Below are 24,652 nucleotides of genomic sequence, written 5' to 3'. Positions count from 1 at the left end.
GCGAACCACGCCTTGGAAACACATTTGAACCGCATCAGAGACTTGGCTGGTAGCTTTGGGAGTATCTGAAACCATATGATTTCATTTGGGAGCTCCGTAAATAGTGATGGAATTTTCGGAACATCATCGCCTTCGTCTTCAGCTACTTCCATGTTCATTTTTCGGGGGAGATTCCGAACCCCATCCAAACTTCCGACTCTGAGAATATATATATATATATATATATATATATATATATATATATATAACTAGTTTGTCAAACGTCAGTTTTAGAAATATTGAAAAATGCAAAAATGTAAACGAAAGGATTATCGAACGGACAGATTAAAGTTATTACTTTATGGAGTTTTCAATGAGATCGAATTTAGGACTCACATATGAACAAGAAAAGATCAAAACAGAGAAACAGAGAGATCCAACAATTACCAAATCCCTTCTATCTGGTTTTCTGCCCGCCGTGAGGATAGCCGTCTGCCGCGGCGAGAATCGCTTCTGCACTAACAACAATCCCAGGAGAGCTTTTTCCCGTACAACGAAATATATATACATACACGTGTTCTTTTTCTCAATGGATGCCTGGCCGGCCCGCTAAGTTAAGTTCATCTCCAAGTGACCCAGCTAAAGGGTTATAGGGTTAAAAATAACTTGAAATGATATGAAAATTATCTCCAACTAAAAGCTAGACCAAAAGGCTCGTGGGACCCACCAGGCCCAAACCCCAAAATCAGGTTAGCCGGCTATCCATTTCCAACAAGCCCTTCAACGTCAAAATGTCAAGCTTGATGCCAACCCTGCCAAAATGTCAAGTTTGACATTTTTCCGCTTGACATTTTGCCAGCCTTCCAGCTCAGCCCATTTGAATGCCAACGGCTACCTGGCGTCAGCATGACGCCAGTTATCAGCGGCTAGCTAACGTCATGCTGCTGTCAAGTTACCATTGGAATTTTTTTTTTTTTTTTGGATGAATTTTAAAAAAAATTCCAAGTTTTTTTCTTATAAATACCTACACCATTCCTACAACATTAAAAACTGAAGATAATAAGTGTCACATAGATACGAATCCTATCTAAAATTTGCACAACCAATTATATCTCGACATATGACACTCGAAATCCAATCCGAAAAATTATTAAGACTACATAGAGATAAGCAATATGGAGAGTTACTCACTTTAGCGACACGTGTCACTCGAAATCCTATCCGAAAAATTATTGAGATTACATAAAGATAAGAAATCTAGAGAGTTACTCACGTTAGTGACACGTTAATTGAAATCCTATCCAAAAAATTATTGAGATTATATAAGGATAAGAAATCCGGAGGCTTATTCATTTGGCGACAAGTGATACTCAAAATATGTCCGAAAACCTTATTTTAATATGGTAGTTTAATTTAATTAAAATAATAAATTATGTTTGACCCCCTCGGTTGGAGATAATTTTTTGTCAAAAGGCTATGTTTAGCCCGTTCAGTTGGAGATGGTATAAGATATGACCTAGTACTGTTCATTAAAATATAATTTCTTGTAAGACCATAGGGCTAAAGGAAGCCCTTTAACCCTCCTTCGGTTGGAGATGGCCTACATCGGCCGGTTGGATTTTCATACCAAACTGTGCAGATTAATATTTTAAATTAAATTTGTAAATTAGATGATGCATTATCAATAGAAAATAAGTACGTTAATCAATATTTAAATAAATTTAATTATCAGCAACCACGTCATCTAATTTATAAAAATATGATTTAAATGATTCCTCTAACATTATTTACACTTATTTTTATGATTAAACTTTGAAAGAAATTATCTTTTATTCCATAATTTTTATATATGTTTTCTTTTTTGGCAAGACATACGATATTATTCATATACTTTCACAAAGCACAAGTCCAAATCCTATTTCCTTCATATTATGTTTACGCCTTCTTCTCCTGCAACCAAACTCAACCGAGCATCATCCTCCTTCAGGCATATCTGTTCGGGCAACACAATTGAACTTCTACCAAGATTATTGATCATCGTATTATAAACATGAACCGATGCCTGGATTCGCGGCGGAGAAGATCGAATGCAGAGCTTGCCTGTGTGGATCGTATGCCAAGGACTGAAATTGTAAACTGACTTCGGCCAGTGAGGGGGAGAATGGTAGTAGCCTGTGGAGTGGTCAACGACTTTGAGGAGGAGGTGACTGTAGTTGACGTTGCGACGCATGTTTCGGTGGACCTCAAGAAAGGAAGAGTCGCCGGTGATTGTAGAGGACCATGACTTGCAGACGCACTTGAAGCGCATCAGAGACTTGGTCGGTAGCCATGGGAGCATGTGAAACCATATAAAATGGTTTCGTTAGGGAGCTGCGGAAGTGTTGATCGAACGTGATCTGTAGTTACAAGTACAAAATACAATATACAATCAACTGTTTATTACGGTTGGCGCGATCAAAGATTACAGCAGAGCACCTCTTCAAATATGAACATTAACTGCTACTTCAGACAGATAAACAAGTAAACTCCCCACATGGCGTATCCGTGTTTACAAAGCGTATATTTTCTCATGGTCGGAGTTATATTCATCATCAAGATCTGAGATATTTGCCGAGTAGAAGGACCACGAGAAGGACTTGCTTCCACTGGCCCTTTTCATGCGCCTCTGCGAGTCCCGCTGGAAGGCCCCAAAGTGATGTCTGAAAACAAAGTAGCACATGCTTGCAAGAGTTCCAATAAGGATAGGCACTCCCACAATGGTTATGGTAGTAGCCATCCATGAACTCCCCTCTCCGACCACCACAAAAGCTATCGACAGAAATGCCCCACAGGTGCAAGCACAGGCAGCCCACATTAGTTTGTTCACCACTGACACGACTTGCTTCTGAGCCCCAGTTTCCCAGGCCACCAAAGTGATCTGAACCACAACAACTGCTAGTGAGATGAAAAGAGATGTGGCATTCAACAGGTAGAACAATTTGAAACCAACTTCATCGGCTATGTTAGCCTTCCCTGCTTCCGCCCCAGACTTTACATATTGGCCAGGCAAGTTAAAAATGGCCAAGAAAGCTATCGATGCAAACAGAACAGCAACTACTGTGATAGAATTGTTAGTGTTCTGGACAGCTTCCCTATGAAGCTTCTTTAGTTCCTTGGCAATGCCAGAAACTCGCCGCTGAGTTGTTTCATTTTGTATGAGCTGTGAGTGCACCTCATGCTTGATATCGCTCACAGTTCTCTTCAGCTCCATTGCTTCATCCACTTGGCCAACATGTTTTGCATACTTGGCACCAGCTTCCGCTAGTGCTTCTGTAATTTCTAATTTAGATTCCCCGTATGCTAGTTTATCTGCCAAATCCCTTGCAGTTTCACAATGATTATTTATGGCGTTGACATCAATAGACGTATAGCTCAGCAAAACACTCACTATCTGAAAGAAAGAGGATAAAACATCATCACAGGAGGAGCAACAGAAGTATGAATATACACACAGAAAGAAAAACATATGAAATTGGATTCACCACTTTTGAGGATGTAACCATACTTCCTGGTTCCTCATCAAAGAAGAAAAGACGAACTTTATCAACAAAAGTTTCATCGACGGAAAAATGAGGTCCCAATATAAAATTTTTAACTGATATATCCTCACATTACTTATTATCCATCATAATTCTCTGTCATCTCACATCTTCTCCATAATCCCCACACATGTAGATAACCCACACGTCCAAACAAGGCATGGCCATTATCTGTCTTGGGTAGTAGTAAAGACGACTCAAGCAGGGACTCCTTGGCAAGTTGCCACAAGAGGAATCTCCATGTAAAGAACTAGCTCCTAACCCAATTTAGGCTTATGGTTACCCAGCAAGTAAAGCAAAGCAACTGATAAATCCAATGGAAGGGATAATAGTTAATGACAAGGTTTTTACGTGCTGATATTTTCATCCTACGTAAAATGTCAAACATAATGACGAGGATTTTATGATTACATGTTTTTTCAGAAATAGAATGTCAGTATGAAGATACCTGTGGACGGCATTTTCTTGTGGCTATATGCACAGCTGTGTTGCCCTTCTTGTCACGTTCATTCAGTATAGAAGTGTCAGCATCCAATATCTCCTCTACAACTGGAGTGCACTGACCTTTTACGGCCATATGAAGTGCAGTTTGACCCTTCTTATCCTTTATGCAGACTATTCCTCGATCTCGTTCTATAAGTGCTTTCCCAATACGGAGCAAGCCATACCTTGCAGCTGTATGTAACGCAGTTTTACCATTTTTCCTTACTATCCTCACTGAGCTGATGTCGGCATCCAAGATGGCGCTGACTACATCTAAATGGTCCTGAACGGCAGCTGAATAAAGAGGGCTAGTGTTTGACGAGTCACACAGCTTACAAAGCTCGGGCCAAATTCCCAATAGTGCCTTCACAATACCTGAATAAATAACAGTCAATAACATATTTCCAAGCAGTCAAAGGGAACACATCCTCTTAAAGAGCTTCACTTTCCACCGCCTCACTTGACAAACCAGAGTGCCCTCTCGCTGAAAAATAGTGAAATTAGTCTCGATTTGAAGGAAAGTTGGAGCCCATAAAAGATCGCGTTTCCTGCTGCCGATCTCATATGAAATTGGGTTCAGTTTGATATACACACAGAAAGACAAACAGTAGATATAGATTATACGCGCCCGGGAATTGGGTAGAGTTTGAACTGATCTAATAATGTGAGTACCTTTGTCGCTCCGGTTTAATAATGTGATTAAATAATGTGAGGTTGATTTAGGCTATTGTAATATGTGAATACCTTTGTCACACATTTTAATCAAAGTGAAAAATAATGTGAATACCATTGTCATTCAGAAGCTGTTGAATCATTAACTGAAATATGCTTTAGATGTAATCCTCAAACATCATTTTTCATTTAGACTAAGATGTAAAGCTCTCAGAAATCGAAAAATCCTAACAAACCCAGGGTCTTTATACCTCAAATGTCCAACTCAAATTCAATTCATTTTAAGCTAGGCATCATGAGTTGGATTGTGTTTAAATATATTGAAATTTGCATTTGTCATCATGACGAATTTGTTCTTTTCTATTTAGCTTCCTCTTTCTCCAGCAACAAATATCACATATTGGTCATGGTAAAAAATGACATGGGTTATTAGAGTTTGAAACCAACTAACAAAAGAAGAAGTGAAATAATAATTTAATTGACTGCAAAGGAAAATTTCTGTAGTTAAAACAAGGCTAATTTCCTCTTCTATCTATCTTTTACAAAATTTGTGTATTTCCTTTGAATGATTGACTTTTGACTTTTACCTCTGTGTAAAATGGTAAAATTCAAACTATGTTCACTGCTCCAAGACCTAGATTTTGTTTGTATTTGTTGATTGTATTTCCTTCACTGTTCGCGTTCTTTAGAAGCAGCAGATTTGCTACAAAAGAAGTCATTAGACTCTCAAACCAAGACTTGGGAAATTCCTGAGCCTACCAAGAAGGTAATGTACTTTGCAATTTGATGATTATCTGCGGTTCTAAGGTTGATTTATTTTTCCATGTAGCCTTCTGTACAACGGAAGGATTCTTAACATTCGTACCAGCTCGATTGATGAAGTTCTTGGACGTGGATCTTAATGCATGTTTGATCATTACTTAATGCCTTTTGGGTAGTCTGAGATTTGACTGTTTATGCTTACAAAACCATTCTCAATGTTTCTAGCTAATCATTTATCAACTTTAACGTTTTTAAAACCCGCAGCGAAGTGCGGGTATTCTTACTTGTTATCACTAATTACTGAACTTGCACATAAACGACCAGTAATTATTACCATCATCCAGCACATACAAGGATCGTTCCAATTAATGAAGTTAAAATCCAAACAAAAAACCAATGAATTCAATCCCAAACAAAAGCTTTAAGAAGAGTGAAACCAGTAATCAATTTACCCAAGTGGCCACGCTTAGCTGCGACATGAAAGGCGTTCATATCAAGCTTGGACCGGATCTTGACAACCTCGACACCGCAGAACTTGAGCAAGTAACCAAACACCTCCTCCAGATTATTGTACGCGGCCATGTACAGCGCAGTCTCGCCGGCGTCGTTCTGCATCGCCATCAGATCAGATACCAGCGACCCATTTGAGGAGGGCTCGTCCTTGGCGAGCTTCTCCACCACCCGACTCAGCGCCGCAAGGTCGCCGGATCGGACGGCGGAGAAGAAGGATTGGTGGGTCAGGAAAAGCACGGACTTCGAGTCCATCGTGATTGAAAAGATTCAGTCTTTGGTTAAGTCTCTGTTTGGGTTCATCAAGGGTGGAGGAGGAGGAGCCGACCAGGTATTCCTGTAAACGAGTACCAGGTGTGATTGATTAATGATGTTTTTTTAATGTCCAGAGATTCATCTGAAGGTGTAGTACTGTAAAGTGGGAGGGCATCATGTGGAACTGTAGGGGGTGGGAGGGCGGTTTACTGTGGAGAGCTTAAGATTCCTTTTTATTTCAAGTCAATTTATGAGTGCACTGGTATCACATCATCCTTACTCATCATTAACATATATATTTTTTTTTTCGTTTAAAAAAGGTATAACAGGACAAGTCACGGTTATATTCATTATTTTTTTTTTTGGAAGATCAGGAAGACTCATAGGGGCATTTCAGCTTCTTCCTAGCCATAAGTCTGACTTCCATATCAGCAACGAGTTTCGAACCCAAAAGCTTTTTTAATTTGAAGAAAGTCTCACAATATACCATTTACCACCGCACCATCAGCTCGTAGTTATCATTACTATATTTTAATCATGCTTATTAAGATAATTAGTTCTAATTAAAAAATGTGTGACGCTCGGCATGATTTGATTCTAGCCTTTCCGCCGGCAATTACGTGCCTCTTATGATCTTATCACGGACTTTTACGCGTTATGCTGAAGCGGGCTGGCCTAGCCTAGGGCACGCCGACACCAAATTTAAGCCTATTTCAATTGGGTCGTAGATATGGTCTGGGTCGAGACATTCAAATCCAGGTTTGCCTCAAACCGGCCCCTAATGATGTTAGGCCCGAATGGCCTACCTACCCGAAAGTGATATAGGTAGGAGGAGGCCGTTGAGTGGGTGACGCGTGGCTAGCGTGGCTTGCCGTTGAGTGGGTGACGCGTGGCTAGCGTGGCGTGCAACGAGTCATTGAGTTGGTGTGCACTGGACACTGGTAACTACTGTAATTTAAATTCACGCGCTAATCCTTCTCTCTCTCTCTCTCTCTCTCTCTTCCAAAATTAGCAACAATTCATCAGAGTAAAACTGAACAGAAAACAAAGATAGAGATTTAGTTGGATTCCGTTTTGTTTCCTGCATTCAGTTATTATTTTTCATCCAATTCCCCTCTCCCTAACCAAACTCTCTCTCTCCTCTTTCTCTCTCCTCACGCATTTTCTCACTCCAATTTCATATATAATCCCCAAAACCAAAAACAAATCCCAAATTCCCCCAATTTTCAAATTCAGAAACCCACAAATCTGAATCTTGAATTTTGGTTCCTCCAATTGGTTTCGGTTTCCGGTTGTTTTCTGATCCAGATGGGTTTCAAATCCCTCTTCTCCCGGAAGAAGAAATCCAGTCCCTCCTCCGCCGCCGCCGCCGCCGCAGCACCCCACCCGGCCTTCGCCCCCACGCACTCGCGATCCCCCTCCTTCCACTCGCGCGCCCAGATTGCCGAGCTCGACCAGGTCTTCAAGAAATTTGACGTCAATGGCGACGGCAAGATCTCGTCTTCCGAGCTCGGGGCCATCATGAGCAGCCTGGGGCAGCCGGCCTCCGACGAGGAGCTCAATGGCATGATCTCCGAGGTCGATTCCGACGGCGACGGCTTCATCAACTTCAAAGAGTTCGCTGAGCTCAACACCAAAGGGATCGACCCGGCCGAGGCGCTCGAGAATCTCAAGGACGCCTTCTCCGTCTACGACATTGACGGAAACGGCTCGATTTCGGTGGAGGAATTGTACAAAGTTCTCCGGAGCTTGGGGGACGAATGTTCGATGGACGAATGCCGGAAGATGATCGGTGGTGTTGACAGTGATGGCGACGGTATGATCAATTTCGAGGAGTTTAAGGTCATGATGATGACGGGATCGCGTTACACTGATCCGGTTTCAGGTTGATCATCAACGTCAAATTCATTGATGACACTCCACTTTTTTGGATTTGTTCATCTCTTCTGTGATTTAATTGTTTTTTTTTTCTTTCAGTTAATTGGTACAATTTTTATGATTAAGTACCTGATCATATTAACATTTTCATCCTTATATTAATTCGGATCTAATCGATATTGAAATGTTAATACTTTCTAATTTTGATTTTGTATGTAAATGTGTTGGAATCCCATTTATATACCACATCGGCCAGCGGTAAAGAAGAGAAGCACTTCAAATTGAATTACCTCATTTTAACTAACATCGAGTTATTTTGTGATAAAACCTCATACTTGACGGATTGGATAGGTGGTAAAATAGAGACAGTATCGGTGTAGTTGGAGAAGGTCCTCGTCAACTTGAAAAATTATACAAAATGGGATGTGTTTACTAGTTCACCCTTCAGAGTCCGAAAAGATTTATAGAGATATTTTAGCACCACTATGTCATCCTGTAGTGATTAAGAGTTAATTAGTATCAGAGTAAAAGAATATATCCTTGAAATGTAGTCATGTGTTTGACAGATAACGTTTTCAATGTAACTGAATGGATTTGAAGATAATAAAACCTGTGAGTCCAACAATTTAAGCAAAAGAATATGTGATAAACTTCGGCATGGAATACCGAACTTTTCAATGTCTGTGAGAAGATGCTGAACATTATTTTCCTTCGGTAGACATCCACCGAACATCCGGCACTCGTAGCTCAAGTCTGAGTTCAAATGAAATCTCGAAATTGTCCCCGTCAAAACTCGGCAACCATGACCTTCCCTTATTTTTGATTGGGTTAATGTGGGAACTTCACCATAACTTTTCATGGAAATTAGTCCGTGACCAAAACATCGAAAACTCTCAAAGTATCCTTAGCAGCACTTGGAAGGAGCACTGGAGTGTGGCTCGACCATGGCAGCTTCCAAGATGTTATTGGCTTCCTTCACCGCCTTCCGCCCTCTAACTTGCGCCGCTGCCTCCGCCTCTTATCCTGCGCGCTTGGCCCCACACCCGCCGGACCTGATCAAGTGGGTCCGTCGGGAAGGAGGGTTTGTGCACGAGGGCGTGAAGATAACTCAAGACAGTTCCTTTGGTCTTGGATTGGTGGCTTCTGAGGAAATCCCAGGGGGTTCCGAACTAATTGTTCTTCCGGAGCACGTACCTTTGAGATTTGGCTCAACTGAATCGGACGGCAGGGATGGGGTCGACTCTGTTCTCGACAATTTGGCTATCCAAGTTCCTGGTAGGTGTTTTTGGCTTTCCGACTTTATTGGTTTTGTGATCATGATTTGATGTATTGTGTGCTGTTTAGTTAATGGGTATTTCGCATTTGTCTATTTTTTTATTCATTTGGTTCAAAAAGGTTTGAACTTCGATGTTCATATGTACTAAATTCGATTGGAGTTGAAGTATCATTTCCATGGGATTTTGAATGCTTAGTGACATTCTGTGTTTATTTTAAGATTTTAAATCGCAAATGTGGGTTAGATCAGTTGGTCACGGCAGTGTGCCACATCCCTGCACCCAACTTGGAATCTCCATCCCCGTAGTTTAGAATATCGCTTCTCAAAAGAAAAAGGATAAGATGTTTTCAATTAGCAGTAGCTTGCCTCATCAAAATGTGTCCTCAGTTGTAGACGAGCTTCATTAGCTGGTACATTTTTCATGTATGAAATATTTTACATAAGATGTTTGCTAACATAAAAACCTACTGCATTTATATAGGATTTAGGTTTTGTTTTCTCTGCATAGGTGGTAACTTAAAGTTTTGTACATTAGGCTGTAGTGAGTTTTGAATATGAGTAAACCGAACACTGGAAGCATTTGGCAGAGGAACTTTGGGCAATGAAATTGGGTTTGAAGCTTCTGCAAGAAAGAGCAAAAACTGGATCCTTCTGGTGGCCATATATCAGCAGCCTCCCTGAAACGTTCAATATACCCATCTTCTTCCCTGGTGAGGACATAAAGAATTTGCAGTATGCTCCACTTCTTTACCAGGTACCTTATCACAGATCCCAATATTTACTACTTAGTTAGTCTTGCATATGAGACCATATAAGAGCTGGGAAACTGCAAAACGAGCTGCCCGCTCCCTCCATCCCTCTCTAGTTCGGGTTGTGTTTAAAATCTAGCGTAGATATTCTGATATCTTAGAGAAACTGTGGGCTGTGGGTTATAGTTATGGTTGGATATTGCCTTGGAGAGGGTTGGCTGAATCCGAACTTGGGACATTTTTGTAAATTGCTTTCAATAATTGGGATAGCATAGACACTCTTGAGCAGGACAGAGAAATGGCATAGATACTCTTGTCCTCCGATATGGGCAACAAATGCCCATGTTGGGCATATGCATGAATTTTGGATACATAAACGTTCAACACCATGATTTCAAGGGGCTTGTAATATAGCTTGTGTATAGATTCTTATCTTGGCCTTGATAATCACTTGATTCTCACATCAAGATTTGAAGGTTTAGTGATTTCCTGTTGCAGGTAAACAAGAGATGCAGATTTCTTCTTGATTTTGAACAAGAAGTCAAGCGTGCTCTGGAAAATCTGAAACCAAATGATCACCCTTTTGGTGGCCAAGCTGTAGATGCATCTTCTCTTGGATGGGCAATGTCAGCTGTTTCGTCTCGGGCATTCCGTTTATATGGTAAAAAACTTCCAGGCGGGAACTACAATGATATTCCGATGATGCTTCCTCTCATCGATATGTGCAACCACAGTTTCAACCCAAATGCCGCAATAGTTCAGGACCAAGATGACAGGAATATGAAGATGCTAGTAAAGGTTTTATTTTATTTTTTGTTTCTTTAATTTCATTCAGAAAATCTCCAATAGATATCATAGTTGAAAACTTAAAATCGCATTTTCATTTACTTGTCAAGATTCTCTCTCAATCCAGGTTGTGGCAGAAACAGAGATCAAGGAGAACGATGGTTTAGTACTCAACTATGGATGTTTAAACAATGATCTTTTCCTTCTGGATTATGGATTTGTGATACCTTCAAACCCCTATGATTGTATTGAACTCAAATATGATGGAGCACTTCTGGATGCTGCAAGTATGGCTGCCGGAGTATCATTGCCCAACTTCTCTGCACCATCTCCATGGCAGAAAGAAATCTTATGCCAGCTAAAGTTAGATGGGGAAGCTCCGCTTCTTAAGGTTTCTGCTTCCCTGAAACATATATAATTACTAACGGATTGATCATGGTAGTTGTGCTAAAATTATGAAAGACTTCTTTAGACTTTCTCGTATATAAACTGTTATATTTAATCTTGTTCTACCCTTGTCTTGCTTAATAGGTATGCTTAGGGGGCTCGGAACTGGTTGAGGGGCGCTTGTTGGCAGCCTTAAGAGTTGTTCTGGCTGATGACATAGAAACAGTTCAGAAGCACGATTTAAACAAACTTAAATCCATATCAGCTGAAGCTCCCCTTGGTATTGCAAATGAATTAGCTGCTTTTCGCACCGTTATTGCGTTATGTGTGATTGCACTGGGGCATTTCCCAACCAAAATCATGGAAGATGAATCCCTGTTGAGTAAAGGTGTTTCAGATTCTACTCAGCTGGCTATCCAATTCAGAATTCAGAAAAAATCGGTGATTATAGACGTGATGAGAGATCTCACAAAGAGGGTGAAGTTTCTTGCATCGAAAGAAACTGTCACCGCTAAAGGCTGAATTGCTGCAGTAAAGGTGGCTGTTTGCGCACAATACTCTCTTAGTCATGTTTGTTGCCTCTTTCGTTTTAGCTACTTTGTTTTGCAGCATCTTTCTTCTGCTCTTTAGTTATTTGAGCATTATCATTTGTAGAATGCTTGAAAATATTGTATTTTTTGGTTTTTTCACAGATTCTTTTGTTCTTCTCTAATCGTTCCGCTTACTGGATGAATCAATGCAACTCTATTTCGCTGTTTTTTCGGTTTTCTTAGAAAGGTTGAACTAGATGTGACGGGCAGTTTCTTACAGGCCATGAGTTTTACCGGTTGAATATGCTTGAACATGTCAGCAAGTTGAAGAAAACGACTCTTTCTAATCACAGAAAAAGTAACCTGTTGAAACTTAGGAATTATTCAAAGATATTTTACGCATCGATGAAGAATATTCTCCGATGATATGATGAGAAAAAAGACAGTTTGATGTCTGATCATCCTCCTAAACCGCAAAATTTACAGAAATAAATAAATTATGTCTAATCATAAAATTAAAGTACGAAATGATGAGACCAGACAAGTGGAAAATTAAGATTAATTTCACTATTCCTTAAATTTCCGACAAAACAGAAACCTGTACAACTAACGTAGTAAAACCCCAAAAGACCAGAACTGTCATAGTTGGCGCGGTGAAGAAACAGAAAAGCAAGAAAAACAGTGAGGAAAAAAACCAGAAAAAAGTAAACTCTAAAGCGTCGCCACCATAACCATGCAGATGCAAGCAGGGCAACCCCTACGAGGCTTATCCCTATGCAGCCAACCCGAGCGGCGAACGCGAGCGCTGGCGCGTAATCTCGCGGAGAAGCGCCCTTCTCAGCCTCGTCTCTGCAGGCTGCTGCAGAGACGGGTGCTTGATCTTCTCAAACTCTTGCTTGATCTTCATCACTTGGCTGTGAATTGGGACAGCCATGTAGCTGTATGTCCCCTCTTCGTCCATGATCCCGTTGTCGTCGTCGTTTTCGCCCGTGGTCTTGGTGGTGATGTTCTTGTTCTCCATAAAAAGACTCAGCGCAAGAAATTAACGCTCTTTTTGTTTTCTTAGGGCGTTAGGAAATCACACCTTCGGCCTTGCGTATCTGTTTTAACTTTTTGTTTATTGGAGAGTCATGAACGTTTTGAAAGCTATATATATAGGGAAGAAAGAAACGAAAAGGGACACTATTTGTTCATGAATAGTGAGAGAGACGGGAAGGTGAGATATTTCCAAAAGGGAAGAGTAACCTCCTCTATATGAAATCAATTTGAGATGACACTTATCAAACGTGTTTATACAAGATTTTCGTTGAATTATAATAGTTAAAGAAAATCAGGAGTCAAAAACCCAAAAAAAATAAGAAATACATAAATACAACGAGAACGCAAAAATCACTATCTTTTTTACTCAACTTGCCATTTTTAACTTGGGGTCGGAACTCTCATTTTTGTTAAGGAAAACTAACGAAAAGTAAAAAAAAAACTTCCCTTTTAATGAAAAGCCCTTTTTAAAGGTATAATAAATAGTACTAGAGAAATGTATAAATGTGGTTTTTCGTTAAAACTGAACAGTACCATGTGTGTTTTGTTAAAACTCTCTTTTTGTTACAGTGGTTGGCGCCACTTGACCATTTTTATCATTTTTGTGTATTCATTTGTTTAATCATTTTCATCTCATTGGCTGAGAGGGTCAATGCCACTTTGGTTTCTTTGTCAACTATTGGATTGTAGGTATCCTCATTACTAATTCAGTAATTTGATTAGTAGCTTAATCCATACATTATTTGGGTCCTTTTGTGGTCAAAGAACAAGGGCGAAGTCCTAGTGAGAGAGAGAGGTAGGGAGAGAAAATTGGGTGGCTGGCCGGCCAAACAAAGCCACCGGTCTTCCACGCTTGTTTGAAGGGGCTTCCTTCCTTTGACTTGATAATTAAGTATAATCAAACTCCAAATCAAAGGTAATCAATCCAGGTAACCTGACTTCTATTCCTTTCTCAGATATTCTAGGCATTCTAGGCAATATTTGAGTCTCGCGAATCAGGATCCTAAATTTTTATTCAACAACATCAATAATAATGCAACACATATTTTTATGATTATTAAAAATTAAGGATCATGAATCGGTTCGTATTCTTTAAAAAGATGATAACAAGTGGTACATGTATTGGATAAGAATATAGGGCTTGCTTACTTATTAGTAACAGAAAAATAAGGAATCGGATATCTTTGGAATGGAAGAAAATAAGAAAAAGGGAATGGAATAACCTATTCAATTTTATTTTTTTTTTCATTCTGATTACTGATAAATAAATGAGTCCTATATGATGACTTAATTGGTCAGAACTCATATATTATTCAAGAATCTAGAAAATGATGATGATTCTTGTGGAACTCAAGAAAATGACTGTGGAAAGCTTAATAGGAAAGATATAATCCTACTTTTTAAATATGAGTGATTGAAAAGAGATTGGCTTACCATATACGAAATATACTTGTCGATTTGTAGGGATTCTTATTGATGTATGGAAAGCACGAAACCAAGCGTTTATGGTCGGCGACGGCCCGTATGAGTGCGTTTAAATGCTTGCATTGTTCCTACTTGCAACGCAGTTCTTCTAGACTTCTTTCTACCCTTTTGGTGTTTCAAGGGTTTAAGCAACCTACTTTATACAATCTTTTCAACCTTTTCCTTTCTTTCTATTTTCTTCCTTTTAAATCTAATGTTCTTATATATATATATATATATATATATATATATATATATATATATATATATATATATATATTGATGTGACTTTATAAATATTAGATTTAAAAAATATATATACTTGTTAGTGGGAGGTTTCGTATGAATAGATAGTTCCGTTCATGATTATGAATTTCCACTCCATTATCATTATATTAAAAAAATTAATTCCGCACCTAAATTTAAAGTCGAATTATACTAATAGCATATGCAGTTTATTTGGGTTTTCACTTTTATTCTTGTAGTTTTTGGTTGCAGTTTCGTCTTTGTTGTTTCGATTTCGTTAGCATTGTTAGTCCAGTTCGTCAAATTAGGCAACATTCCTACCAAATTAAGTTTATCAATTGACAATGTGTACCAAAAAAAATGTTGAACAAATATGGAGAAAAAAAACTTAAAATTTAGAAAACCTGGAAAACCACAAAAGAAAATACTATAGAGACAAAAATAAATGAAAAGAACTAGAAACCCAAACTGGGCAATTCCGTAAGCATGTTCTCAAGCCCAGTTCAGTTTAACTCTAGAGAGAGCCCAATAGGAACACAAGTGAGTGCAGGAATTTCCGGTTTTAGGATTTAGGCCCAGAAGGAGCAGCTCAAGCCCAAGCCCAAGTGCAACCCTAGACTGAAATGTTGAGCCGGAAGGAAAACGGAAATGATTTTTGCACTCTTTTTTACGACCACGCTCTCCTGTTTTTTATATCCATATGATTGACTCAATAAATAATGGACTAAGCGACCATCAGGAACAATTGGAGAAGGGCGAATTGCCAAAGAGATTGTGAAAACGGTTGGAGACTTTGGGCTCGTTTAGACGTGTTTTTTAAATTACTGAAAGTACTTTTGATGAAAGTTCTTTTGGAACAAATCTTTAGTATAAATATAAGTTAATTCTAGAAAAACACTTGTAGTGCTTCTTGCAAGAAGAATATGGGCTCATTTGGGAAGTGTTTTTAAATAATTGAAAGCAATTTTAGAGAAAATGATTTTGAAACCAATCATTACTAAAAATAGAAGTTAATCTTAGAAAACCACTTGAAGTGCTTCCTGCAAAAAGCACATAACTGGTGTTTCTTGCAGAAATCACTTTCAAGTGCTTTTGGAATTAAAAAATAATTTCACCAAAAAATATTTTCAGTCATTTTAAAAATAGTTCCAAACAAGCCTATATTACAATGTTCTAGTACATCAAGCACATTGCTTTGTGTTGTCCTAATGTTCGCCTTGTGAACAAAAAACAAAAATTTGAACTCTCTTCTTGGAAGATTTGGATGGTATGAATTTAGTGATAGAATTAACTATGTATGGAAACAAGTTTTTTTAATTAGTCTTGACTTTTTTCTTATCTAGCTTCTAGCAATTAGAAAAATGTACGCTAATAGTGATTAGTGAGTCTATTTTAACCTTCACTTAAGTTCCGTGTTCTCATTAGTTTTGTTGTGGTGGTGTTTGGGGTGACGTACTTTTACTTGGTGGAAATGTCTGATGCTTGTATCCCTGCTCACTGCCTTGGTTTTGGTTGGTCTTTCTTATCCCTATTTGGCTTCTTTGCCCTGGAATGTGAATTCCTAGTTTTCAAAAAAAAAAAAAAAAAAAAAAAAAAAGTGCATCAAACAAATGGTTGAATAAATCGACATTAAATATAAAATAATAGAAAAAAAAAAGTAGCTGAATGAATGGGACATGGTTAGTTAATAACTTAATTATACGTGGATCTTGATGCATTTTATAACTAGTTTATGACGGTGTAATAAATGAGAAATTTTTTATTGTGTAGAAAACACAGTTTTGTACATTAAATGTAATAATATAATTAATTAAAATTTTATTGTACACTTGATGTATTAGTCGTGTTTTCGACACACTAAAAAATCTCTTGCAATCAATAGAAACTTCTTATATTTTGAGCATGGCCATGTGAATTTTCATGTTGAAAAATTAACCTATCAATGGTCTAATTTAAATTTTTAGCAATGTTAATATATTTTATTGAATATTTTACAAATATATATATATATATTAGAGAATAATAATTGCCCTTGCTGCTCAGTAAGATTCTCAATCTTGCATGTGAGCTGTTGGGGAAAGAAAATTTAAAACTAAATCGATTTTCGCGTCTTTATAATATAATTAAACTCATCTTTGATCGACTTAAGTGTGTGAATTAGTTGGTGTTTCATACACAACATACAATTAAATCGCTAGGTGGTCTTGTAGTTGGCAACTAATTTTAGGCCCGTATTTCATACGGCATGTCTTGAATTTGATTTCTAACGCTGATGCACAATGATAACTAGAGAAAAATTGAAATAACTCTATAAGTCTTTAACCTTCGAAATAGTAGAATGTTGTGGCAGAACCACCATCTGGTTTCTTTTTCTTTAAAACAAAACACGCCATACAATTCTCCCATCCAAACTAGTAATTAACTATCATATATAATATCCACTTGTGGATATGGTCGTTAGGAAATTTCCCATGTGACCTTATCACCTGCGATGCAACATGAGGGGGCAAAGTTATTAGAGTTAAACTTTCGTGGTTTTATATACATTCAATATTGACATGCCCCATCGTTTAATTAAGGGATCGAGGATCCTCTTCGGATCCTCTTTACGAGGATTTCGGGAATCCTTCAATTACGTATGTTCATTGTACATCATGCAGTAAAAAATCATTGTATTTTTTTTTTATTTAAATTTGAATATAAATAGTATCAAACGAAAATTGACCGCACGATGTACGATAAACGGATATAATTGGAGGATCTTCGGGATTCTCACAAAGAGGATCTGTTGAGGATCCTCATTCTAATTAAGGCCCTCACCTAATAAAATTTTGGTATTATCCAAATCCCAACCGTCTTAATCTTCAGAGTTCAGACTACATTTTGGGCATTATTATGCTAAAGCCAAATAGCATACACAAGAGTTATGACTCGTTTAGAAGTATTTTTAAAATGATTGAAAATACTTTAGATGAAACACTAAAAACATTTGAAGTGTTTCCTATAAGAATCAACAGTTATAAGTACTTCAATTGCTATTCTAGGATTCTTGCATTTTTATTAAGAATTGATTCCAAAAGCTCACTTATCAAAGCACTTTCAATTATTCTAAAAACATTTTTAAACGAGTTATAAGACCAAAAAATTAGAGAAATTATGTTCCCATCCCTATTTTTTCAACTCCATTTATTAAAACCAGATTTCTGTTTAATTTTTTTTATTATGGTCCCTTTGTTTTAATAAACGTCATATATTATTTCAATAATAAAATATTTTACATGTCAAGACAATTAAATTTTATTTCTAAATATATTCATTTGGTGTTAGAAACATTACATTTGATATATATTATTTTTTTTGTATCATATATTTTTATTTTTAGTTTGTACCCATTTTAATTTGCAACCTTTTTTTTTTTTTTTAATTTGTTTGGGCCCAAAATGACAATTTGGGCCGAGAGTAACAATATAGGCCGAGACTCTTCTGGGGGTATCATGGGCCGGCTAGGCGCTAAAAGTTGTCTAGTCGGTTTTGGCCGAGTCCTTTTGCGAGAATGATTGATTTGGATAAAGGCGAATGTTGAATCCTGATACCACAAGGGGTCTTAAAGCTGAAGGCGTTGAGAGTCAAGGAATGAATTTGGTTCATTATAAAGCTTAGTTCATAAACCCATTGGAACTAGGACTAGTTAGTTCAGAAACCCATTGGAATTAGGACTAGCCGAATCATAATCAGATTGGGATAAGAAGTTCCAGTCTGAGTACGTCTCTAGTTTGGCCACGAGTAGGTTCACTGCTATAAGTAGAGGAGGAAGTGCATCATTGAAAAACCTCTCCAATTCAACACACAAACTACCCTACGCAAACTTTTGCTATACGCAAAATCTCTCAACAGCCTTGAGATTTTTATTTTCTTTTTCCTGCCAACACATCTTCAGTTTGGATAAACAATATTGGAGCCGTATAATTAACCGATCAAGGAGCACATTTAGTTTGGATAAACAACACTGCTTCTCGGCTAACTGATTACTTATCTAAGTCTCGGTCGATGAGGATTTTCGAGTCCTTGTTGGTCAAGGTCATCTCATCAGCCTTCTCGGCGAAGTGAGTTGTTACAAGTTATTGGGCTCGGCACATTAAACGCTAAGTTGTTTTATGATTGGATATTCACAAGTATATTTTAGAGTTCGGCATTCCGACGGCCGAACCACATTTACAATCAAGATGTACATCTCTTTTGAGTACTTGTGTCTATATAGTTTGGTATCAGTTTGGCGTGTTTATACTCTTACGAATATAATCATTGTAACCGAACTCGGTGCCAACTATCGATGAACGTCACAAGACTAGTAGCCTTATCTTCAGGGTCTAGAACCCGAAGGCTGAGACGTGTTCCTTTCTTGGCCGCAGTCACAAGATCAAGAAATCAAAAGCGCACCCAACACGGCATTAATACATTTTACTCCACGGCCAAGCTCGGCCGACGAGTTGGCACGCTCCGCACATAACCGAAGGACGTAGTTAGCTTATTGATTACTCGGCCTGCATGCCACGTAGGCTTGGTAGTTTTTAGGGTCAACAAAATTGTACCAATTTTCTTTTCAATTTTAGTTTGTACCGATATATTAATTTCTTTTTGCGTCCATTTTTTCAAACTTTTATTTGTACTCATTTTTTTTAACCTTTTATTTGTACCAATAATATATTAATAATGTACCCATTTGTCTTTAAAAATGTACCACTTTGTTTTATGTAAAATGTACCAATTTTTGTTTTTGTAAGTACCTTTTTTTTTATGTACAATGTACCTATTTTTTAATGTAACACCTACTTATTTTAATCTAAAATGTACCCATTGTTTTTTTGACACAATCCGACCCAGAAAGTCCACTTGGACCCTGAATCGAGCTGTGCTGGCCGACACCTGGAAGGTGACGAAGCCATAAAATGTGATAGTGTATAAAAAGTGAATAAATTTGAATCTAAAAGTGTCTAAGTACCAGAGTGCGCTACGAGTGGGAGCGAACCCATTTCACACGCGATGTCAGAGCATAAGTAAGGTACAGTAGTATGGGTAAGAATCATACCCTCAAAAATATCCATTAATACTAAGATTCACCACAGATTGTTGTCGATACAAACTCAGCAGCTAAAACCTGGAGGGCACCAAACAGAAGGTGTGAGTAAGCAATAAAACCAAGCTTCCCAAAGTTATTACCTCTCTAAAAGTAATGCCCTAATGTAAAACCCGTATCGTTTTCCATAAGACAGTACAACATATATACATATATCCAAACCATACTCAGAAATGACCAAAACCACGGTTTGCCATTAACTCCACCATACATTAATAAGTAGGCCAAATGAACTAAATCAATACAAAGTGATATATCAGTCAGAGTCATCTAAAATGACATGTACAACTTATCCGTATCTCATCAATCATGGCTAGCATATAAGTCGGAGTCACCTCTAGTGACCTGTACGACTTATCCATATCTTATCAATCCTGGCTAGCATATAAGTCGGAGTCACCTCTAGTGACCTGTACGACTTATCCATATCTCATCAATCCTGGCTAGCATATAAGTCGGAGTCACCTCTAGTGACCTGTACGACGTATCCATATCTCATCAATCCTGGCTAGCATATAAGTCGGAGTCACCTATAGTGACCTGTACGACTTATCCATATCTTATCAATCTTGGCTGGCATATAAGTCGGAGTCACCTCTAGTGACCTGTACGACTTATCCATATCTCATCAATCCTGGCTAGCATATAAGTCGGAGTCACCTATAGTGACCTGTACGACTTATCCATATCTCATCAATCCTGGCTGGCATATAAGTCGGAGTCACCTCTAGTGACCTGTACGACTTATCCATATCTCATCAATCCTGGCTAGCATATAAGTCGGAGTCACCTCTAGTGACCTGTACGACTTATCCATATCTCATCAATCCTGGCTAGCATATAAGTCGGAGTCACCTATAGTGACCTGTATGACTTATCCATATCTTATCAATCCTGGCTAGCATATAGCTCAATAAGTATACCTGCACACGAGTCGGAACCACCTAAAGTGGTATGTACGACAGGACTGGGTGTAAATAAATAAGCTCAAGTGCTACGATCACGTGAAGACTGGGCGAATAATCGCTGGTCACCTACGAGTCGGAACCACCTAAAGTGGTCTGTACGACAGGACTGTGCACCTACCTTGGATCCAAGGTGAGCATAAGGTGCGGGAGGTGAACATCACGTGAAGGACTGTGCCCTGGCCACGGGCGGGAGCACTAACACCGGGGTGCAGGTTTATGAGCTCTCAATGCATCTCAATATAACATGTGCAACACATGGCAACCAGTACGAAAGTATCGAAGTTGCCTAACACATAACTGTAGTCATGCTATAACGCAATCGATTCAACTAGTACCATAAACTCACCTGAACTTACCTGGGTGTCCTGAGTTCACCTTTGCACTTGAAAGCATTCCTAATAATTATATGCAAGTAATATACATATTGATATACTATGATGCAATCTAATACTCAATCATGTCGTAGCATGTTCAATTATAAACAATACAGTGAGAAGTGTACAATCAATAACGCATTACTCCCAAACTACTTATTTTCAGGGATAATTATCCATGACGACCCAATTAACACTAATTTAGCTAACTAATTCATAAAACTAAAACTTGCCTTTACCAATTTCCTTCGCCTTACTCAATTTCCCAAGCAAGGCTTTGGTCTCAAATATTTTATGGCTGCATCTAACGTCTCGTTAGACTGCCTACGTACCCTAAATAGGGATCAAGCCATTCGTAGTTCATATCGTACTTCAAGCATTCACAATAATTATATATGAAAGTAATATACCTAATCAATTTAAAAGTGTCGATAGAACTCTCAATAATATGTACGATAAAAAGGAAAAGATCCACTTACTTGGAGTCCACGCTATGATTCTCTAGCGCACACATCGAGGCGTCCTGAATGATTGGTCCCTGCCACGAAGTCCAAAAGTGGACGGAAGATGGTCAATTTTGCCCACGAAGCCGGCGGATGCCTAAAACTTCCCGACGTCGATTCGTCGTCTACGGTGGTCCAACGGGGTCAAGGTTGGTTGGGTTTTGCTCCTGGGATGATGGGCTACAAAGCCCAAGTGGTGGCATCGGCCATTGCTTTGCCGATTTGCCGAAAAATCGAAAAGGGTGGCTGGAGCACCATTGATTTTCGTCAACTTTCGTGGCCTCAAACCGCCTCATACCATGGTCAATCAAGGTGGTTCTTGGGTGGGTTTTGTAGAGGGGAATGAGAGCTTCAAGATGGTGGTGGTGGCATCGAAAAACTCCACCGGAGTTGGCCGGAATCGGCCTTGGAAGATGGTCTCGTGGTGGCGCGGGTATGGGTGCACGGGAAGCTCTCTTCCCTTTTTTTTTTTTTTTTTTTTTTTCTTCTTTCTTTCCTCCCTCCGTTACTGATTTTGGGCTTCCCCCACAAAGTGGGGGTTTAATTTAAATACACACTAAACCTTGAATAACCAATTTCGAACGTCCGTAACTATACCGTTATAATCCGGACGCACAAACGGCTTTCGCCTATACGTTCGTACCAAAGAGTACTACGAGGATATGCTTAAAGAATAAGTCCCACATCTCTCAAGTCGATGGTCAACGGAAGTCAAAGTCCTTACCTCTAGGGCAATTTAGTAAATTCACGCTTTTAAAATAAAATAAAAACGTAAAATTCGGAACGGGTTGTCACATTTTTTTTTATTATATATATATATATATATAATGTACCGATTTTTTCATATAAAACGTACCACATTTTTGTATGAAATGTACCAACTTTTTTAATGTAAAATGTACCGTCTAAAAATTACCAATTTTCTGTACATAAAATGTCAATAATATAAGTAATGACAAAACATGAGTTTTATTTAAATGTAATTTATCTTAATGACAAATCAAGTCATTAGGATAAATTATTTTTTTTTTCAATAAGTATAATTTATTTTTTAATATTTTCAATCCCACAAATTATGAATTTTATTTAAAATCTCATTAATATAAATAACTACAAATATCATATTTTAATTCAAATTATAATAACCTACATAGAAATACACTATTGATTTAATTTCAAGGATGTCAATCAAAATCTAAAAACCAACAAGATTTCAATCAAATAACATTAATAAATAAGGACCGTATCCAAAGTCACAAAAAAAATAAAAATAAAAATAAAAAAATAAAAAAAAACCCTAAGATAACTTTAGCCTCCACCCCAAGTGCCCCATCCTCTCTCTCTCTCTCTCTCTCTCTCTCTCTCTCTCTCTATATATATATATATATGTATGTATGTATGTATGTATGTATGTATGTAGTCATTCTATGTATGCTTTATGTGAGGCTTAAATTTATGTATTTGAAGACTAAATAATAGAAGGGGACGACATAGGGACCATATAATTCTTTGGGAGTGGGCGGATATGCAACTATTTTTCCACTGCATGTGAGTCCGACCAGTTCAAACCTATAACTCGTTCATCTCTCTTGGAAGGCGACCTGTTTTGGATTTTAATTATGGATATATACTTTTCTATTTATAAGATTAATTTGTCATGTCTTTTTCGTCTTGGGCCGTTTATTCTTTTTGTTTTATTCGACGCGATGATGACAATTGAATATTTAAATTAAAGGAGCTTTAACGAAAAAATTTAGTTACTGTTCATTTTAACGAAAAGTCACATTTTTATACTAAAAAGTCAATCATGATATTATTTACTTTACTCTTTATTTTGTCATTATCTTTAAAACTCAAAGTTTTCAAGCCATTTTCATTAGTTTTCATTTAAATTAAATACATATTAGATCACTCATAATTGAATATCAAACTCGTTGTATATGAAACCTCTTAGTTATTGTCACATTCTCGTCCGGGGCGGATCACTTTCCAGACTCGCTCCACCACCGTAGCACGATATTGTCCGCTTTGGGCCTCGACCACGTCCTCACGGTTTTGTTTCTGGGAACTCAGACGAGAACTTCCCAATGAGTCACTCATCCTGGGAGTGCTCTCGCGCGCTACTCGCTTAACTTCAGAGTTCCGATGGAACCCGAAGCCAGTGAGCTCCCAAAAGGCATCGTGCTAGGTAGGGAAGGGAATATACACTTAAGGATCACCCCCTAGGCAATGTGGGATGTCACAATCCACCCCCCTTAGGGGCCCGACGTTCTCGTCGGCACACACGCGGCCAGGGTTAGGCTCTGATACCAAATTGTCACATCCCCGCCTGGGGCGGATCACTTCCCGGGCCCGCTCCACCATCGTAGCACGATATTGTCCGCTTTGAGCCCCGACCACGCCCTCACGGTTTTGTTTCTGGGAACTCACACGAGAACTTCCCAATGGGTCACCCATCCTGGGAGTGCTCTCGCACGCTACTCGCTTAACTTCGGAGTTCCGATGGAACTGAGCAACTTCCCAGTGGGTCACCCATCATGGGATTGCTCTAGTCCCCTTACTCGCTTAACTTCGGAGTTCCGATGGAACCCGAAGCCAATGAGCTCCCAAAAGGCCTCATGCTAGGTAGGGATGAGAATATACATTTAAGGATCACCCCCTGGACGATGTGCGATGTCACAGTTATAATGGAGATGTATATTATTAGATCGTAATACCAGCGGCGATTCAAATACCACCAAAAAAATTAAAATTTTACCATAAAACTAATTAACAATACGAAAAGTATTCAAATTATTTATAAGCACGTACCAAAAAAAAAATTTCTACAAAATCTCTTCTTTTTTCGTCGTGACATTCATTGTACGGCGTGCATTGTGTCGTAATCAAAGTGGAATAAAAGCAGCAAAATGTGTGTGATTACTGTGATATCCATTATCAATTTTTACTATTTCTCTACAGCTCAACCTACTCCCATTTCCTGCAATTTCCACCACTTTTTAGATACGTACTTTGCATGTGCACACTATTCTACCAGATACGCAGAACATAGCGGGAACAATAACATAATTGTTGCTTAT

General features: G+C 38.4%; 3 protein-coding genes, 1 long non-coding RNA gene and 1 pseudogene across 5 annotated transcripts; 2 read left to right on the top strand and 3 right to left on the bottom strand.

Moving 5' to 3' along the window:
* Window positions 1–2,360: 2,360 nt before the first annotated feature.
* LOC137737965 (ankyrin repeat-containing protein At2g01680) lies at window positions 2,361–6,521 on the bottom strand. 2 transcript variants are annotated; one of them, XM_068477559.2, is made up of 3 exons: window positions 5,927–6,521; window positions 4,006–4,415; window positions 2,361–3,409 (listed from the first exon to the last, which is right to left on the bottom strand). In XM_068477559.2, exons 1-3 carry the CDS (start codon window positions 6,237–6,239, stop codon window positions 2,528–2,530), a joined length of 1,605 nt encoding a protein of 534 aa, XP_068333660.2. In that variant the 5' UTR covers window positions 6,240–6,521; the 3' UTR covers window positions 2,361–2,527. The 2 variants fall into 2 exon arrangements, with proteins under 2 accessions (XP_068333660.2, XP_088538658.1); XM_088682532.1 differs by having other exon boundaries at window positions 4,006–4,524; window positions 5,927–6,508.
* A 780-nt stretch (window positions 6,522–7,301) lies between these two features.
* Window positions 7,302–8,318, top strand: LOC137738372 (putative calcium-binding protein CML25 pseudogene; annotated as a pseudogene).
* Window positions 8,319–8,947: 629 nt separating this feature from the next.
* LOC137738055 (uncharacterized) lies at window positions 8,948–12,072 on the top strand. Its single transcript, XM_068477658.2, has 5 exons — window positions 8,948–9,392; window positions 9,981–10,147; window positions 10,641–10,940; window positions 11,056–11,319; window positions 11,460–12,072. Exons 1-5 carry the CDS (start codon window positions 9,062–9,064, stop codon window positions 11,835–11,837), a joined length of 1,440 nt encoding a protein of 479 aa, XP_068333759.2. The 5' UTR covers window positions 8,948–9,061; the 3' UTR covers window positions 11,838–12,072.
* Window positions 12,073–12,390: 318 nt separating this feature from the next.
* LOC137736451 (uncharacterized) lies at window positions 12,391–13,054 on the bottom strand. Its single transcript, XM_068475717.2, has one exon. The coding sequence runs from the start codon at window positions 12,864–12,866 to the stop codon at window positions 12,618–12,620; it is 249 nt and encodes an 82-aa protein (XP_068331818.2). The 5' UTR covers window positions 12,867–13,054; the 3' UTR covers window positions 12,391–12,617.
* A 6,494-nt stretch (window positions 13,055–19,548) lies between these two features.
* Window positions 19,549–22,309, bottom strand: LOC148692081 (uncharacterized). Its single transcript, XR_015954737.1, has 2 exons — window positions 21,549–22,309; window positions 19,549–19,748 (listed from the first exon to the last, which is right to left on the bottom strand). It is a non-coding gene; the product is annotated as an uncharacterized LOC148692081 (long non-coding RNA).
* Between the last annotated feature and the right edge of the window lie 2,343 nt (window positions 22,310–24,652).

Source organism: Pyrus communis, chromosome 13 (genome assembly GCF_041283825.1).
Source record: "Pyrus communis isolate YQ-2024b chromosome 13, ASM4128382v1, whole genome shotgun sequence".
Classification (NCBI taxonomy): domain Eukaryota; kingdom Viridiplantae; phylum Streptophyta; class Magnoliopsida; order Rosales; family Rosaceae; genus Pyrus; species Pyrus communis.
Note: the sequence above shows the minus strand (reverse complement) of the source record. Positions and strands in the feature narration are given on the sequence as shown.

What these genes read in the sequence shown, in the direction of transcription:
- LOC137737965 (XM_068477559.2), bottom strand. Translation starts at nt 6,239, where the DNA reads ATGGACTCGAAGTCCGTGCTTTTCCTGACCCACCAATCCTTCTTCTCC. An exon ending in AGCTAAGCGTGGCCACTTGG is followed by an intron (nt 4,416 to 5,926) that starts GTAAATTGATTA and finishes TTATTTATTCAG; the next exon opens with GTATTGTGAAGGCACTATTG. An exon ending in CAAGAAAATGCCGTCCACAG is followed by an intron (nt 3,410 to 4,005) that starts GTATCTTCATAC and finishes TCTTTCTTTCAG; the next exon opens with ATAGTGAGTGTTTTGCTGAG.
- LOC137738055 (XM_068477658.2), top strand. Translation starts at nt 9,062, where the DNA reads ATGGCAGCTTCCAAGATGTTATTGGCTTCCTTCACCGCCTTCCGCCCT. An exon ending in ATGCTCCACTTCTTTACCAG is followed by an intron (nt 10,148 to 10,640) that starts GTACCTTATCAC and finishes TTCCTGTTGCAG; the next exon opens with GTAAACAAGAGATGCAGATT. An exon ending in GGGAAGCTCCGCTTCTTAAG is followed by an intron (nt 11,320 to 11,459) that starts GTTTCTGCTTCC and finishes CTTGCTTAATAG; the next exon opens with GTATGCTTAGGGGGCTCGGA.
- LOC137736451 (XM_068475717.2), bottom strand. Translation starts at nt 12,866, where the DNA reads ATGGAGAACAAGAACATCACCACCAAGACCACGGGCGAAAACGACGAC.